This window comes from Bison bison, unplaced genomic scaffold, assembly GCF_000754665.1.
Source record: "Bison bison bison isolate TAMUID 2011002044 unplaced genomic scaffold, Bison_UMD1.0 scf7180017864336, whole genome shotgun sequence".
Classification (NCBI taxonomy): Eukaryota; Metazoa; Chordata; class Mammalia; order Artiodactyla; family Bovidae; genus Bison; species Bison bison.
In genome coordinates this window covers 1,124,090-1,141,404 of record NW_011494908.1, presented here as the reverse complement: position 1 = coordinate 1,141,404, position 17,315 = coordinate 1,124,090, and the positions used below count along the sequence as shown (strand labels likewise).

The following is a 17,315-nucleotide window of genomic DNA, read 5'->3' as shown; positions in this document are numbered from 1 at the left end:
ATTCTGTTGCAGACAGGAAGCAGCAAAAAGTGCTTCTCAAGGACTGTCATTTAGCAGTTTCAATTTGGTATCTTATACTTGGTCACAAAACATTTCAAATTCTCAGGATTTGATAAGTTATATAGCCAGTCAGTTTATGACACCTTAAGGGTGTCTTTATTTAAATGGATTCCTTCTTAAAGTGAAATTTTATTCCATAATTTCTTTAGAATATAAGTACTTAATCATGTAGAAATACTGTGCATTTAAAACTTCATTTGAAGCAATAACATTCTTACTTTATGGCCAAATTTTGCATCTCTATTCTTACTTAAGCATTGGAGGGAAAGTAGTGAATAAATGACATGCTCCTGAAACAAAAGATTGAAATAAACTCCCCTCTAAAAATGAGTCAGAAACAACAGCATTCCTAGAACTGGTATTTTTTAGAGAGATGTTTGATACAACATGTATTTTGTAGCAAGACACTCTCTTATTTTGGGTCTGGAGGCCATGGAAGACCTAATTAGAAGCTCACTGATTTGTCCAAGGTCACAATCACTGTCTGCAGTTCTTGGTGGAGTTTCTCTCCTTGGGGAAGACCGCAGCTGTCCACAGTCCTGAGGGTCTGGGAGCCGCAGTCAGAAGGGGGACGTGTGTCAAGTCTCCCTGTGGCCTCCCGAAGTGAGCCGCAGTGCCAGCAGCATTAGCAGGCACTTCAGTGGTTAACAGTAAATACTTTGGCAAATACTTCATACGTTTCTTATCAAATTTCAGAGCAAGAAACGAGTTATAATTAGTAAATAAAAAACAACAACATACTATTCTATTTGCCACCTAGCCTGGGCACTGAATATTGTTCTGCTTTTGTTGCACTGCTTTTGATTAGAAAAAAAAAATTTTTTTTTTAATGTTAATCAGGTTTAAAATAAGTTGTTAAAATGCTTAAAAAGCTTTAGAGATTAATCTGAAAAACAAAGCCTAACTAAACAAATAATTTGTATTTCTAATGTGAGTTTAAAAAAAGAATTGCTCACTTGTAGGTTGCTTCGCTTCTGCAAAGCACAGGCAAGTAAGTACGTGATTTCCTAAAGTATGTGCACACAGTCCACTGAATTATGTAAATAAATATAAAAATATGAAAACTTTTATAGCTTTAAACCCTTGAGAGGACTTAACCAGAGGTCAAATTAGAGATACTCTATTAGAAGAGGTAAACTTTTTCTCCTTAATGGTCCAGAAAAGCATGAGCTTTGTCTGCTATAAAATCATAAAATTCAAGAAGCTGCAGCTATAACTTTATGAACATTAAGAGCAAAATGAAGGGAACACACTTGTTTAAATATTTCCCAGCATTGTTACTGCAGCAACTGTGAGCAGAGCATGACGCTGAATGACGGCCATCGGCTCCTCCCCACCACAGACAAGGCACCGTCATACATACTCGGCTCAGAGAGGCGTCAATCAGTGGAGATGGTATGCAAATAAATGTATGTTGAATCTATTTATTCAAATCCACTGTAAAGTAGATAGAATGGTGTTTGGGCAAGAGAATACGAACGGTTCAGAAGAGAGCTATCAGGCGTATCGAGAAAACACCATTAAGAACACATTCCTGCTGATGGTGGGTCAGTAGGACATCTCATATACAAGGGAGAAAATACTTGATCGCTAAGCTTTCACGCAAATTAACCCAGTGTATTCTGGGCACCTTCCAAAACTGTCCTGGAATTCTCTCTGTTGGAATTCCCTCCACCTTTTGGTTCACTAGCAGAGGAGATAAAGCAGCAGAAAGGCTTGGGGTCTGTTCTGCTGTGCGGCTCTCAGCGGGGCGTGCGGGGCCGGGTTCTGAGATTCTCAAGCATTCCCATCTGCATTCCCACCACCTCCTTCTTTTAAAGAAACAACACAAGCTTCCTGCCTTCCTTATAAAGAGCTAGTTTGTCTTGAAGGTATCTTCTAGACAAAAATCATTTAAATTCCTTTACTCTTTCCCCTTTCATAGCTGTCTAGCATAGTAATTATGGCAGCGCACATTTATTTCATGTTAAAAAAAAAAAAAGCCTGCTGCAAAGATGATCTCTCTAGAAAGCTACCCAGGAGTTCTGCAAACCCACATGATACAGAAAGAGCAGAAAGGAAACAGATAAGACACAAATAACATTTGCGATCTGAATACTTCCTCCCAGAAGTGGAAAGTAATACTGCTAACGGCTTAGTAGCAAAGTTTTCAGGGGTGGACAGGTACACCAGTGCAGTGTAAGAGTCCCGGAATGGGCAATGGGTCTCCAGGGTTTTTTCACTCCAATACCAGCTAGCACTGGGATGCAGGTTCTAGAATCCTCACTCATATTCTAGCAAGTTCAACAATGTCACTGATTTCCAAAGTCTTCCTCCCCATATGGCGTTAAAGGTCTGTCACCCACAGACAGGTGACAATGGATGGATGTATCTGCATCTACATTTATCTCCACATGTGAGGATGTGTTTGCATTAATAAATATACATGTTTATGAATATATAATGTTTCAAAGGTTCTGCCTGCCATAGAAAGACACTGAAATACTGACTCACTTCACTTTTTTCTTGGTGCATCATAATTTTCAAAGGCAAGAGTGTTTTAGAATCATTGAAAAACAAATCCCTAGTATGTGTGTGCTCGGTCAGTCAGTCATGTGTAACTCTTTGGGACCCCATGTACTGAAGCACTCCAGGATTTCCCATCTTTCAATATCTCCCAGAGTTTGCTCAAACTCACGTCCATTCAGTTAATGAGGTCATCCAACCATCTCATCCTCTGTCATCCCCTTCTCCTGCCCTCAATCTTTCCTAGCATCTCCTAGCATCAGGGTCTTTTCCAATGAGTCAGATCTTCCCATTGGTGACCAAAGTCATTGGAGCTTCAGCATCAGTCCTTCCAATGCGTATTTAGGGTTGATTTCCTTTAGGATTAACTGATTTGATCTCCTTGCAGTCCAAGGGATTCTCAGGAGTCTTCTCCAACACCACAGTTTCAAAACATCAATTCTTCAGCGCTCAGCTTTCTTTATGGTCCAACTCTCACATCTGTACGTGACTACTGGAAAAACCATAGCTTTTACTAGATGGACCTCTGTCAGCAAAGTGATGTCTCTGCTTTTTAATACACTGTCCAGGTGTTTTTCATAGCTCTTCTTTCAAGGAGCAAGTGTCAGCTTCATGGCTGCCACTGTCCCCAGTGATTCAGGAGCCCAAGAAAATAACATCTGTCACTGTTTCCACTTTCTCCCCTTCTATTTGCCATGAAGTAATGGGACCAGATGCTATGATCTTAGTTTTGTGAATGTTGAGCTTTAAGCCAACGAGAGTTTTTTCACTCTCCTCTTTCATCCTCATCAAGTTCCTCTTCAGTTTCTGCCATTACAGTGGTATCATCAAATCTCTTTCCCAGAGCTGAATTTCAGTGAATTTCCATTGTAATAATCAACAATTCCTTTTACAAAGGAGAGAATAGTTGTATGTTCTCTTTGTATCTCTGTAGGAAGCATCACTTGAATCTCCCAGGCTGAGAACAAAAGAGCCCAGGAACCAGAAACCAGACCAAAGCTGGCAGGAGTCAGCAGGCTGTCTTGTGTGTGGTCGAGCACTTGTTGAGGTCAGAGCGAAGTTCCCTGACTGCTCGGGCCTGTCGAGCTCCTGCTCGATCTTCGGCACGTGGTGATCATGGCCTCGGTTTGGTCTCTGGCCCCAGACTTGTTAGCAACACTGCCCTTTTCGAAGGGCTGCTTCCACGACAGCTGTTTCCTCGGCAGCATCACCAAACCGCAGAAGTCAGGGCTGCAACCCCACAATCCCACACGACCTGGGTGTCAAGCCCCTTACCTGTGTCACAGCAGAGCTGGGTCCACAGGCCTTGGGGAGGCATGCTGAGTGCTCCTCCCAGGGTTTCTGCTCTGTGAGTGAGGCCTGGGGGTGCCCCTACTACCAGGGACCACTCTGGAGGCCTTGGCTGGTCCTCTGGGCCCCCCTTGTCCAGGCAGTCCCCCAGGGAGCAGTCAGTGGGAGTTAGTCCCACAGACCCAGCTTCCTGCCCGACCTCCAGTGCATCTTCGGGGCCCCTGCAGCGCAGCCTGCAGCAGGATGGGAGTCCTTAATCCAGGCGGAAAGGTCTGAAATGCATTTCCTGGGGCCCCTCTGAAGGGCCTGGGGGGCTTCTCACCAGGGGCTGCTGTGGTGTTCGAGGGAGTCCACGTGTGTGAACCAGCTTACTCTGTCTGGCTTCCCTGGCCTGTACCCCCAGATGGCTCCCTGAGGCCTCTTCCTAAGGAAACTTCCTGCCAGTGTGCTTGTCTTGGGCTCTGCTTTGGGGAAACTCAAGCCAAGGCAGCTTGAGAATCAAAGCTCATTAAATATATGCATAGATGTATGTGTGTGAGTGAGAAAGCATTTTGTAGTTGTTACTGCTGTGACTATTCTTGCTGTTTATAAGTGTACACATGACCTTACAGGATCTGCTACATATTATTTGCTCCGTGACAAACAAGTATCTGCAAGGTGCTGTGAGCCAGGGCTCTTGCAGATATTTGGGTAAATATGTACGTACCTTCAAAGTCCTCTTAACAGCTTCATCTTGTGTAAAACGTGACCCCTTTTCCCATATGAAATGTCCAAACGAATTTATGTTGTTATACCAACCTCATTATATATATATATGCTTGCATATATTTAAAAAAGGGATGCTATTGATGAAAAACTGCCTTTCTATCGGTAGGAAATGATTGGAACATTCTGAAGGGAAAAATACATTTTCTCCTTAGAATTTGGACTGATGGTAAGGGTAACACAGAAGAGGCAAAGAGATAGTATATCTAAGCTAAACGACGAAAAGGAACACAAAGTGACACCCACAATAAAAGCAAAGAACCCAGATACACTGGGGCACTCAGAGGATTACAGCTTTATCTGTCCCAGGAGGAGGGGGACAAGCTGTGTACCTCAGTTCAGCAGCAGCTGGTGCCTGTGGCTCTGCTCCTTACCGTGTCTTGCAGTTTACAGGCAGCACCAAGCACACTTTTAGTCTCTTTATGCTAGTGAAAATAGGAACAGGGTTATCTGAAAACACAGGGTCAGGTTAACAGAATGTCACTCATAAATGACAAACAGAAAAAAGTGGAAAATAGGCCAGAACAAATGAGTTATAGGTAGGAAGTGCCCGAATGATCCTCCGTGGCGTGGGTCCACATGGTTATTCTGGTGGCTGCGAGCAGGTTTGTTTATCAATCACCCAGAAGGCCTGTGCTGCAGGACCCTGCCTCCCTGATGTCCAGTCTGCCGGAACCCGAGGAGGGCAGAGAGGGAGACTTCTGGAGCTGACGGAAGGCAAGTGGCTTTGATGTGGGCTCTTCTGGGAGACATGGATTCAAGTGCGGCATTGATACAAAGAAGACTCGAAAAGACTCCCCAGCTCACGGGGCATTTGAACATTGTCTCTGAAGGGTGTCCCTGCAAGGTTTGAGGCGACAAAGGTTTGACTGAGACCTACATCCCCCAGCCTCTCCCCTTTACCCTCTGCTGAGGACACAACTGCTTGGCCAGTAAGATCCTCAGATACACAAGGCAAAATAAAACAAGCCTTATAAGGAGGGAAAGGAAAGCCCGGCTTTGCCACTTCTCTGTCTGAAGACCTTGAAAGATGTTTTGGTTTCCTCATGACAGGGAACCAAGAACATTAGGTCAGAAGCCTTCCAAACAGAATACCCCTGGATTTAATAATCTTGCATTCAAGTTTTCAAACTAATTATAGGAGTAAATGTTCTGCTCGTTGTCACTAGGGTGTATGACTGGAGAGTGATTACAGGATTTCTGTATCCCAAGCAAACAAGAATGCAGACCTGTAGTGTGAGGAGATTTAAACAGCAATGAGACAGAAATGAAATTTTTTCAACATCAAATCACAACATGCAAGCGTGTGGGGCTCTTTGAAGAGAGCGTGCAGTGGTGCAGGGGCTGACTGCAGGAAGGGAAAGGCCTTCTGCAAAGATGACATAGGTCGGAAGGATGAAGGAGGTGAGAGGGATGAAGCAGCCTCCGTGTCTGGTGCCTCTACGAGGCAGGTGTGCGCAGGGAGTGAAGCGTGGAGACTACGGAGCACAGGTCAGGAAGGGTGTGTGCTGCACATCAGCTCACAGGCCCAGGCGCCACAGAGCGCTGGAGCTGTGGGGGGGAAGGAGCCTGCAGTAAGCGCTGACTCTCAGATCGTGGGGCCAGAATCAGGGGTTGCATGGCAATCTAGAAGACAGAGGAGGGCACACCTTGGGTGGGAAGAAGGCATCAAGTCAGAGGGATTCCCAAGGGAGGAAAAGCATCCTTTTGGATGGGAAAGAGAGAACAGCTAAAATATCTTGTTTCTAAGTTGAAGCGCTACAGAATAAAATGTTTCCAAGAAAACCTCCAGTTGTTTGTTAATTGCCTACAGAGACTAGGTCATCCAGATGGGCAAAACCTAATGAACTAGAAGGCATCAGCAGGACATGGAGTTGTGTTTAAATAGAAGTGATCAGACGTCCCGTGGCTCAGTGGGAAAGAATCTACCTGCCAATGCAGGTGACACGGGTTCAATCCCTAGTCCAGGAAGATCCCACGTGCCACGGAGCAACTAAGCCCCTGTGCCACAACCGCTGACCCCACGCACCACAACCACTGAAGCCTGTGCCCCTAGAGCCTGCGCTCCACAGCAAGAGAAGCCACCGCGATGAGAAGCCCTCGCACCACAGCTTGAGTCGTTCCCACTTGCCGCAACTAGAGAGAGCCTGCACAAAGCAATGGAGACCCAGTGCAGCCACAAGTAAATAAATTTAAAAAACAGAAGTGATGACCAACATCAAAATCTCAAAGTTAGGGATGGGCTTTGTATACTATCCATGCATTCTTTTCCCCAGCCAATTTCAAGATTACTTTCCTTTTGGTGCAAAAAAAAAAAAAAAAAATGATGATAATCTTGGTGAGAAGGAAGACAGCCAGGAAAACATTTTGGTGTGTAATCAATCTGCCAGAGTTGCTTTGAAAATGGGCTTATTTTTCCTGTCAAATCTGATCTTTCCAAATGTTGGGGGAGCAATGAAAAACCTCTGGACATATTTCACATTAAAACAATACATATATGTCTATGTTTTGCTAAAATATTTTCCGCTGGCTGCTTGAATCTCGATGTGTTGCCAACTTTTAAAAGATGGTGTTTGGAGTGCAACTCTTTTGCAAATAAAAAATAATATCAAGCAAAAAAATCTACACAACTTATAATCACAGCAATAGCCTTACAATGTTAATTCGAGTGTGGGTAATCCATGTGAATCCGAAGGAAAGAGAAACAGCTCAAGGACCCATACTTGGAAGCGTGTTTGGACCACCGATTAAAATGAGGACATGATGAACGTCCACGCAGTCCTTTCTAGCTTGTAATGGGAACCTTTCCGAGGCACTTGGACCCACAAATCAAAACTGCTGCCTAATAATGTTCAGACATGAGGGCAATGTCAAACATCCCTGCAAAATATGAGTGCATGAAGCCACCCATGTGAAGCGAGAAAGAACCCTGTCCCTCCCTCGGGAGGCTCAAGTGTCTTGAAACTGTTTTGATAAGAGCAGCTGAGCGCACACGGCGAGAGCGGGAAGCGCTGCAGCGCGCTGCCAATGGGAGGAGAGATCTCATCTGTCCCATGTTCTTTCTCGTACTAAGACTTCCTTATATTTGAGTGAAATTTCACCGGGCCAATTTCAGTACTTCTGGGTTTCAGTCGAAGGCAATTAAACAGAGGGGATACTAAACAGAAAGATGCATTGGGGCAATAAACTAGAAAATAATTAATCTGTCAACCTCAAGAAATGGGAATTTTTAAAACACAGGTGTCGGCGTGGATCAACCAAACTGCTTCATTCCTAGATCTGGTCTTATGCTGATTTAGGGAAAGGCTTCATTAAATGGGAAATTTTCACACTGTATAATGAATGTTCAGAGTCTTTCTCACTAAAAATTACTACTAGTGTTTGGAGTGAAAAAGATTCTTTTGTCATGATGCTCTCAGGAGATAAAAATCATCAGTGGTAATCTTCACATCTAGGCTTTTCTGTGAGTAAAAATGATCCCTTCAGCTTCCTTAACTACACGGTAGGTGGTCTCCCTCTCTTTTTTAAGGCCCTGAGAATCTTGGACATTGGAAGGCAGGCTCACATCAGTTTTGGAACACACCACTTTGGCTGTTAAAAGGCAGAAAGTGGGGTGGGGCCTCTGGGTTGAACTACCAGTCTGCTCCAGAGCCCAGAAGTGCCCATGTGAGTGAGACTGGGTCCGTGGGTCCGTGGAAAGAGGTGAGTACGTAGCTGAGACATGGGAGCAACCAATAAGCGTCAGCTAGACTTTAGTTATTAGAGCTACTGTGGTTGTTACTGTCGCTCTTGCTTTTGTTCTGGGGAGTAACTATATGCTTTTAAAATTTAAATTAAAAAAAATTTTTTTACAATGTTGTGTTGGTTTCCTCCATACAACAGTGCAAATCAGTCACGATTGTACCTACATCTCCTCCCTCCACTGCCCCGTTCGACCCCTGCAGTCATCACAGAGCCACACTGGGCTCCCTGTCTGGCAACTTCTCAGTAGCTACGTTTTACACTTGACAGTGCAGGTGTGCTGATGCTACTTTCTCCATTCGTCCCACTCTCTCCCCCCTCAGTGTGTCCACAAGTCCATTTTCTACATCTGCGTCTCTATTCCTTCCCTGCAAATAGGTTCACCAATAACATTTTTCTAGATTCCATATATATATATGTATGTATTAATATACTGTATTTATCTTTCTGACTTCCTTTACTATGTATAATAGGCTCTGGGTTCATTCGCCTCATTAGAACTGACTGAAATTCTTTCTCTTTAATGGCTGGGAAATATTCCATTAAATATATGTACAACTGTCATATTGCCCTTTTCTCTTATAACGTTAATTTGACTGTGTCAAGTGTGAAAGCACAAAACTTGTTGAGAATCAGGACACACAAAAAAATCTAAGAATATTCCTGTTTTTCTCTTCTCTCAAAGATTTCAATTAGTTAGCAACTGGGTCAGTATCATATAGAATTTTACAGTTGCATATGTTATATACATAAAAATAAATGATATCATATACACTATATATATACTATCTATATACACACATGTGTAGACCTGTAATTTCCCCTCTAACATACACTGATATGTATACTTTTACACATGAGATGTGCACACCTCATACCTAGACTTTGTCATCTTAGAAAAGCAGAAAAATAGTGACTTAAAAAACATTTATTCCTATTGTTTTTAAGCTTACAGAAAAATATGGCCATAAAGTGAAGAAATTTTATTTTTAAAAATTTAGGTCTTTTATGTCTTTTGAAGTTCTTGAGTCTAATTTTAGATTGCAACTTGACTTTCAAATATCGAGTTGTAAACAAGCCTCTCGTGTCTCTTGTTGACTGTAACCACGTTGGACTCGTTAGTTCTAGAGTCAGGGTGGGCGACAACTAAGGGTCCATTTTCCCCTTCTAGTTACGTGATTTAGAACGACAGGAGATAGAACTGCTTCTATTTAGCTCTTAACTACGAAACCAATGAGAAGATTAAGACTTATTTCTACTAGTTTGTAAATTACTACTTCAGCATATGGACTTAAACCAAACTCCAGCTTGAGTGTATCTTTAATAGTTCCAAACTTCCCAGAATATGTCTTTCTAAATATTATCTTTGTTGGGTGTTAAGAGTAACTAAGACAACCCTTCTGGATGATTTACATAGCTTTAACTTTAACCTCAAAAATTCCACTATTCCCATGGTAGTGGAGGAAGCAGGGGGAATGAGAGGCAGGCAGAAAAAGAGGAGAGGAGAGAGAGACAGAGGGAGAGGGGAGGAGAAATTACAAACTTTTATCCATGAGTTATTTTAGATCATGTATTTAAATTGTAAAATTTAAAAGTGGGGGGAGGAAAAAGGCAAGAATAAACTAAGAAAGACTATAGACCTTTTGGCACAATGCCTTTAAAAATATAGCTTAATTAATCCTTGAAACATTCCTCTTGACCAAACTGAAACCCTGTTATATATATGAGGACTCTGTGGTTCCCCCAAAGCCGAGCGGCTTACCTAGAGTTCACAGAAAATGGAGGAACAGTTGTGCACAGCCTGGAGCCCACAGACTCCTCGCACACACCTGGCTGGTCTGCATTTGTATTTAACTGTGCATTTTAACTGCCAAAGACATAGGCATCTATACCATGGCAGTGAATGAGCTTCCCGATGCTCTTGCACACAAGCGAATGTTAAAATGAGCTGGCCCACCCATGGTCCACAGCAACTCAAGGCAGAAGAACCATCCTGACAGTCACGCGAGATGAACAGACGAGCATATGATTAAGTCTGCCTGATCGGGAAAATGACGAAACCATGAAAAACCACAGAGAAACTTAACAGGTCTAATGTGTGATGAACTCAGTAAGAGGGAAGTTGGTGGGGACAGTGGTCTTTATGGAGTGTGGTCCTGAGTTACCCGGAAAACCCACAGGTGTGTCCTTCCTTGTGCTCTAGCTTAAGCGTCTTCTAAAGCTTGTATTTCAAGAAACCACAGTCCAGAACATGCTAGAAACAGTGATGCTTCCTTATACCCAATTTTCATTTTCTGTGTCACAGGAATGCAACACACTGAAGCCCCCCGGCCCTACCTGCCCACTGGCAGGCCACCTGCCCACCTCTGAGCTGTGGTTTCACCACCTCCTGTGCTGCTGTGCGTAGACTTCCAGGGCTGCCTAAATGGTCGCCCACACATGCTGTTACTGAGCTGCTGGGTTTTGAGTGAATAGAAAATCACACTGGTTTTTATTGCTAGTGAGGAAGAAAAAAGCAAGAAATCCCCATATCAGAGCAAAGTACACGTCGTCCAAGAGATGTTTTAAAAGGCAGGGAAACGAATTACGAATACAATGTCTGATCGTTTGACTGATGACTGTTTCTGACGCTTGCTCTTTTCTAGCTTGAGAATTACATCCAGGACAACATGAAGAAAGAGATGGTGGAGATACAACAGAATGCAGTGCAGAACCAGACCGCTGTGATGATAGAAATAGGGACCAACCTGCTCAATCAAACCGCAGAGCAGACCCGGAAGTTAACCGATGTTGAAGCCCAAGTAAGTAGGGAAACAGGGAACACAGAGTGGCCCAGACTGACAGACAACTAGCACAAAATCGTTACCTAGTGACAGGAGGGAGAGGCAGGGAAAGCTCCAGAAAAGCAGAAGAAAGGATGACTTGATAAGAAGTTAAGAATTTGTGTCTAGATAGAAATTAAAATCAGGAAATATATATTTTTAATACTGACATTAAATTACATTTATTCTACTGAGGACATTCAGACCAGTTTCACATTATTCAGACTTGCTACAAGATAAGTGCTCCCTTGTCTTATTGGTGTTTTCTGGACTCTAGACGAACTTTTCAGTTCTGAGCCCTTGACATTTTTGTGTACTTGAGGCATGAAGAGCAGGGGCAGAGTGCTACAACCTTTGTTCTTAACCCTAACTCTTGAGTTAAGGTGAAACCTAAGTCTCATAGAACAGCCAAAACAATCTGTGGTGTGAGTTTATACATTTTGTGGTGTGAGTTTATAGAGAAAGAAGCAAAGGGAAGAGAAAGAAGCAAAGGGAAGAGAAAGAAGCAAAGGGAAGAGTAGGAAGCAGCAGCTGAGGCACAGAGATGGCTTAGCTTTCAGCCCAAAGACCTGAGCTCCATGACTAACCTGATGAATGAATTAGAGCGAGGCATCAGCTTTCCACAGGCCTCTGAGGTGGTGACTCGGAACGGGAGAGCTGGCCAGTTCCCTGTGAGCTTTAAGGTTCTATGAGCTGTCAATTAATGGTAGGAAAGAAGAATATGAACTACAAAAATATCAGAATAACAGCAAAACAATAGAATGACATTCGTCTGGAGCCATGCTGGATGGCCTGCCACAGGTGACCCAATAGAAAGAGTCCCGGTGGGCAAACAGTGCTGTTGGGGGACCTATGGAGAAGCTCCCAGTTCAAGATTCACCACCGGTAAGACGGCCTGCTGGGTTCTAATCCTGACTTCTTTATAGGCTTATAAGGAGTATCTTTCTACCACGAGTTATAAGTAATGCTCAAAAAAAAAAAAGTAGATTTAACTGAAAACGGTTCCCATGACATATTATTCCTGTATAATCTTATGATTCATGTGCTACTTAAGCTAAAGAACCAAGACATGCCCAGCATCAGCCAGGAGGTGATAAGGGAGAAGAGAAACCATAAGCCTTCCAATCGAGGCAGCTCACATTGAGAAGGGCACTGACGTTCTCCCATCGCTGCCCTGAGAACCGCTGGACAAGCAGAGAGACAGCAAGGGAGGGGCAGGAGAAGACAAGATTCTTAGCTGAGTACAGAATAAGACGTGCTTTGCTTATCAAATATCTCCACAATACCAGAATAGTTTAGGAAAAATACAGATATTTTATACAACGGACCACAAGGTACTCAAAATTCTGAAAGGTAAATTAAATCTAACAAGTTAAGACAGAAACATCTAAAAGTAAATGTATAGATATACCCATGGTCAACTATTCAAATAGATTAGTAATATTTGAGTCACAGGCCCACCTTCTGAGAATACAACTGATGAGCAATCAAGCCCTTCAGAAACAGTCCTGCGGCTTCCCTGGTGGCGCAGTGAGTAAGAATCTGCCTGCCAATGCAGGGCCAAGTTCAATTCCTGGTTGGGGAAGGTAAGACTCTGCATGCCCACATGCTGCAGCCACCAGAGACTGCACGCCTGCAGCCTGTGCTCCACCCGCAACAAGAAAAGCCACAGTAGGAAGAAGTCCACACAGAGTGACGAGGAGCCGCTCGTCTCAACCAGAGAAACCCACGCACAGCCAAGAAGACCCGAATATAACGCTGCTTATGTTTCAGGTCAGAGTAAGAAAAAAGCATCAGATACAAAGCAATAATGGAAACCTTGGCCGTCCTCTGTAAGTTAGACTCACTAGCGTTTAATGAGATTTTGTTGAGTCACATGATTTTTTAAAAAAATCTATTGCAAAACTAAGTAGAAAACAGGAAAATAGGAAGATGGCTGGAAAGCAAATGGCCTCTAATATCCGACTAAACACAGTAAGATGCTGAGACTAATCAAAGACATCGAGGGACCAAATTATGCATCAACTTACTCGGGTATCTGGTGGGCAGTGACTGTGTGAAGCTGGTTAAATTCAAACACGAAAGGTTCTGATTAGAAGATTCTTCCAGCCTGTCAGTGTGAGAGACTGTTAAACCAGACTGGGAGGGAAGGCTGGAGGCCTGAGATCTTAGACCCAATAGACAACCACATGACCTGGGTAATTGAGAGTCACCTGCAGCTGGAGGCCTTCGGAAAAGTGATGGGAAAACATCGAATTGGTCCTGGATCGGTCAGGACCCATCGGTTGCCCCTCCCCTCCTGAACTCTAGGAGCAAAATCAAAGACGAGTTTCTAGTTCCTTCTCTCAATAACCAATGCACATTGTTGGGGCCCACAGAAGATGTAGGCCTCATCTATATTCCGGGTGTTAGTATCCAATCACACCCTGGGGCTGGCCAGGGTCTTTACTCATGCACAAAGGACTGGTCATGGCAGGAAGGCATCCAGCTTTGAAGACCAGGCTGTCCCTAAACCCATGTGATGGGGCCATGCCAAGGCGTTCATGAATGACACAGACCCCGAGCAAACAATGCTTCTTTCAAGGACCCTCATTCCGGCCAACAATTCTGCCTGACACTTAACACATGACGTCACATCCTGAGTAACCATGACACAGAGGACATGAGTCACCACACTCTTCCTGCTAAAATGCAGCCAAAGGCGAAAGAATTCATTCTTGAAGTTGTCGGAACACAATGGAACAGCGATACCGCACGTGGTGTGTGTCAGAAAGGCCCACAGAGCGAGACCCAGCTCCTGCTCCATACTGATGCTCTCGTTTCCTGATGGGCTGACATGACTTTTAAAATAGGAAAAAGAGACATGGAAAAGGAAAGGGGGGCGGGGAGACTAAACAAGTGAATACAAATAAGGAAATGCTAGGCTAAAAGTGAGCTGTGCTCTTACAGAATGGAAGTAGGTGGTTCTAAACACTGTCCACTGACACAGAGATGTGGGGGCAACATTTGTCTCGAGGAAAGGAAATGCCTCTTTTCATTTATCAACTATTTCTGATATATTAAATATGACCATTTTATGCTCCTGATTATTCCACTGTGTGAAATGACAAAACACGGCAGAGCAAGAAAATGAACATTATATTATTTGACACAAACACCACTGTCCAGAACTATTAAATCCTTTCCAAAATAACATGGCAAAAAGAAAATGTTTAGCACATTTTGAAGTATTCCAGCACAACAAACCTTTTCTGAAAATGAAAAAATATGTCAAAATAAGATACTTGGGTAAATAAGTAACATTTTATTTTTTCCTATAATTTAGATGACTTTGTATCTAATTTAAAAAAATACTAAGTAGGAATTTTATTTTGTTACATTTAGGTATTAAATCAGACAACAAGACTTGAACTTCAGCTTCTAGAACACTCTCTTTCTACAAACAAATTGGAAAAACAGATTTTGGATCAGACCAGTGAAATAAGCAAACTGCAAGATAAGAACAGGTAATAAAAATATAAAGAGACGTATAACCCAGAATCATACATTTTCTAGATATGAAAGCCTATTTCAAGTGATTATTAACTATAAATAAGCATGGCTTTCAAAATGCCGAATTTCTTACTGTACAGTGCAAGGATCAGGAGTTGACAAGAACGTAGGGAGAGGGTTTGGAGAAAAACACCAAAATGGTATCACCTTCTAAAATAGTCCTTGACTTTGTTTTTTTTTTTTTTTTTAAACACTCTGGGCCTCTTAAAGATCCTCTTACATGAATCCTCAGGATTTTACATCAATCCACGGAAAACTACTACTGAGGCATTTTGATATTAACAAGTTCTTTGCCTCTGAGAACTTAGTTTATTTCAATGCAAAATGGTCTACAGCAGGAAACTACACCTTATTGTAAACCAACACACATTTCATGATGCAACGTTTATTTTTAAAGCATGCTGCTGCCACTGCTGCTGCTAAGTCACTTCAGTCGTGTCCGACTCTGTGCGACCCCACAGATGGTGGCCCACCAGGCTCCCCCATCCCTGGGATTCTCCAGGCAAGAACACTGGAGTGGGTTGCCACTTCCTTCTCCAATGCATGAAAGTGACAAGTGAAAGTGAAGTCGCTCAGTCGTGTCTGACTCTTAGCAATTCCATGGACTGCAGCCCACCAAGCTCCTCCGCCCATGGGATATTCCAGGCAAGAGTACTGGAGTGGGTCGCCATTGCCTTCTAAAAACAAAAGTTAATATTAAATACAGTTATGTTAATATCTAAAATAAAATGTTAAAAGCTCTCAAAAAAAACTGATACAAAAACCAAGATTATGGGTGACCAGTGGGGACTGTTTTTGTAGGCTCACTCAGGTGGGGACATAGGAGGGTATTGCGTTCACATTCCGGGTGTGCGTATTTCCTTGTTTCTAATCAGGACACGCATCACACTGTTAACGCAACTAAGTAATTCTTCATCATAGCCAAAAATAAGACTTAACTGTCTTACAATCATTCTTTCCTTTAATTGAGAACTAAACTGAAAGAATTCTGTGCCGTGGGTAACAGACTGAATTCATTGAAAGTTTTGAAAAGCAAGTCGATTTTTTTTTTTAAACTTTTAATTGGGTGAACATTGTTTTACAGTGTTGTATCAGTTTCTGCCATACAACGCCACACATCAGCCATAATTATACACGGATCACCTCCCTCCCCTCCCGCCAGCCCACCCGTCTCAGTCATCACAGGGCAGCGGGCTGGGCTCCCTGTGTTATGACGCACAGCAGCTTCTTGCTAGCCACTGAGCTCACGTATGACAGTGCACGCACATGTCAGTGCCACTCTCTCCGTCCGCCCCACTCTCCCCTTTCCCCACTGTGCCCCCGCAGGTCCATTCTCTGAGTCTCCACTCCTTCATTTCTAGATATTCCATCAATAAGCATTAATACATGATACTTTTCTCTTTCTGACTTACTCCACTTTATAACAGGCTTGGGGTCACCCACCTCACTAGAACGGACTCAAATTCTGTTCTTTTTTGTCGCTGAATAGTATTTCATTGTATATATGTACCACATCTTTATCCATCCATCTGTACCAAGTAGATTTTTATTCTAAATATTTTAATGTTTCACATTTATCTCTTATGAAAAGTAATATAAAAGTCTGAGTCCAATAATTGAGATATGTTAAGAGTCTCTTGTTTCCTGTTGTTAACATGGCTTATTTAGTGTTCCCCTGCATGGGGTGCAGTAATGCTGGGACACTCTGGTGCTGGATGTGGTTTCCGCTTTACTTTCTGAGTTAGTATGCTATGGCGCTAAAATGATCACTTACACGTGTCAGTTATGTTACCCAGACAACAACTTTATAAATAGTTGTCAAATGGCATTGCCATTTGTCTAGAAAAGTATGCATCTAATTCTCAATTCAGACACACTGCTTAATATTTTCACTTATCACAATATGCAATTTTTTTTTCAGCCTGAATTGCTGTGAAACGCAGCCTGAACTGCTGTGAAATGCAATCAACAACCTTCACTACATTTTTTAATCATCCATAATTTGATAAAATTCTTTCGTATGTTAAAGCTTTACAATGTATAAAATAGTGACTCCAACCAAACAGGAAGCTGCTCTGTTTTCTGATAATTCTTGCTTAAATGATCCTTCACATTCCTCCCTCCCCTCTTAATCCTACAGTTTTCCCCTGGTTAACTGACATTTGACCAGTAGTGTGCTTTTCCAATAATTTCAATCCATTTTTCCTGAGTTATTTTTACCATCTGAGTCACCAGGGAAGCCCCTATTTACAAGTTATTTTCAAACACCACAACATTTTCTCCATAAAACCACTCTGCTGAACAAACATCCCTAACAAACTAAAATTTTCTGCAGAACAAAGGAAACTATTAGCAAGGTGAAAAGACAGCCTTCAGAATGGGAGAAAATAATAGCAAATGAAGCAACTGACAAACAACTAATCTCAAAAATATACAAGCAACTCCTACAGCTCAATTCCAGAAAAATAAATGACCCAATCAAAAAATGGACCAAAGAACCAAATAGACATTTCTCCAAAGAAGACATACAGATGGCTAACAAACACATGAAAAGATGCTCAACATCACTCATTATCCTGC

At 42.6% G+C, this 17,315-nt stretch overlaps 2 protein-coding genes across 5 annotated transcripts in view; one reads left to right on the top strand and one right to left on the bottom strand.

Moving 5' to 3' along the window:
- MCPH1 (microcephalin 1) overlaps positions 1–17,315 on the bottom strand; it is a 240,396-nt gene that overhangs the window by 95,101 nt on the left and 127,980 nt on the right. The window lies entirely within an intron of this gene.
- ANGPT2 (angiopoietin 2) overlaps positions 1–17,315 on the top strand; it is a 58,875-nt gene that overhangs the window by 20,179 nt on the left and 21,381 nt on the right. Inside the window, exons 2-3 of the mRNA XM_010854071.1 lie at positions 11,007–11,162; positions 14,568–14,689. Of these exons, the coding sequence (XP_010852373.1) occupies positions 11,007–11,162; positions 14,568–14,689 (278 nt within the window). The remainder of the gene's footprint in view (positions 1–11,006; positions 11,163–14,567; positions 14,690–17,315) is intronic.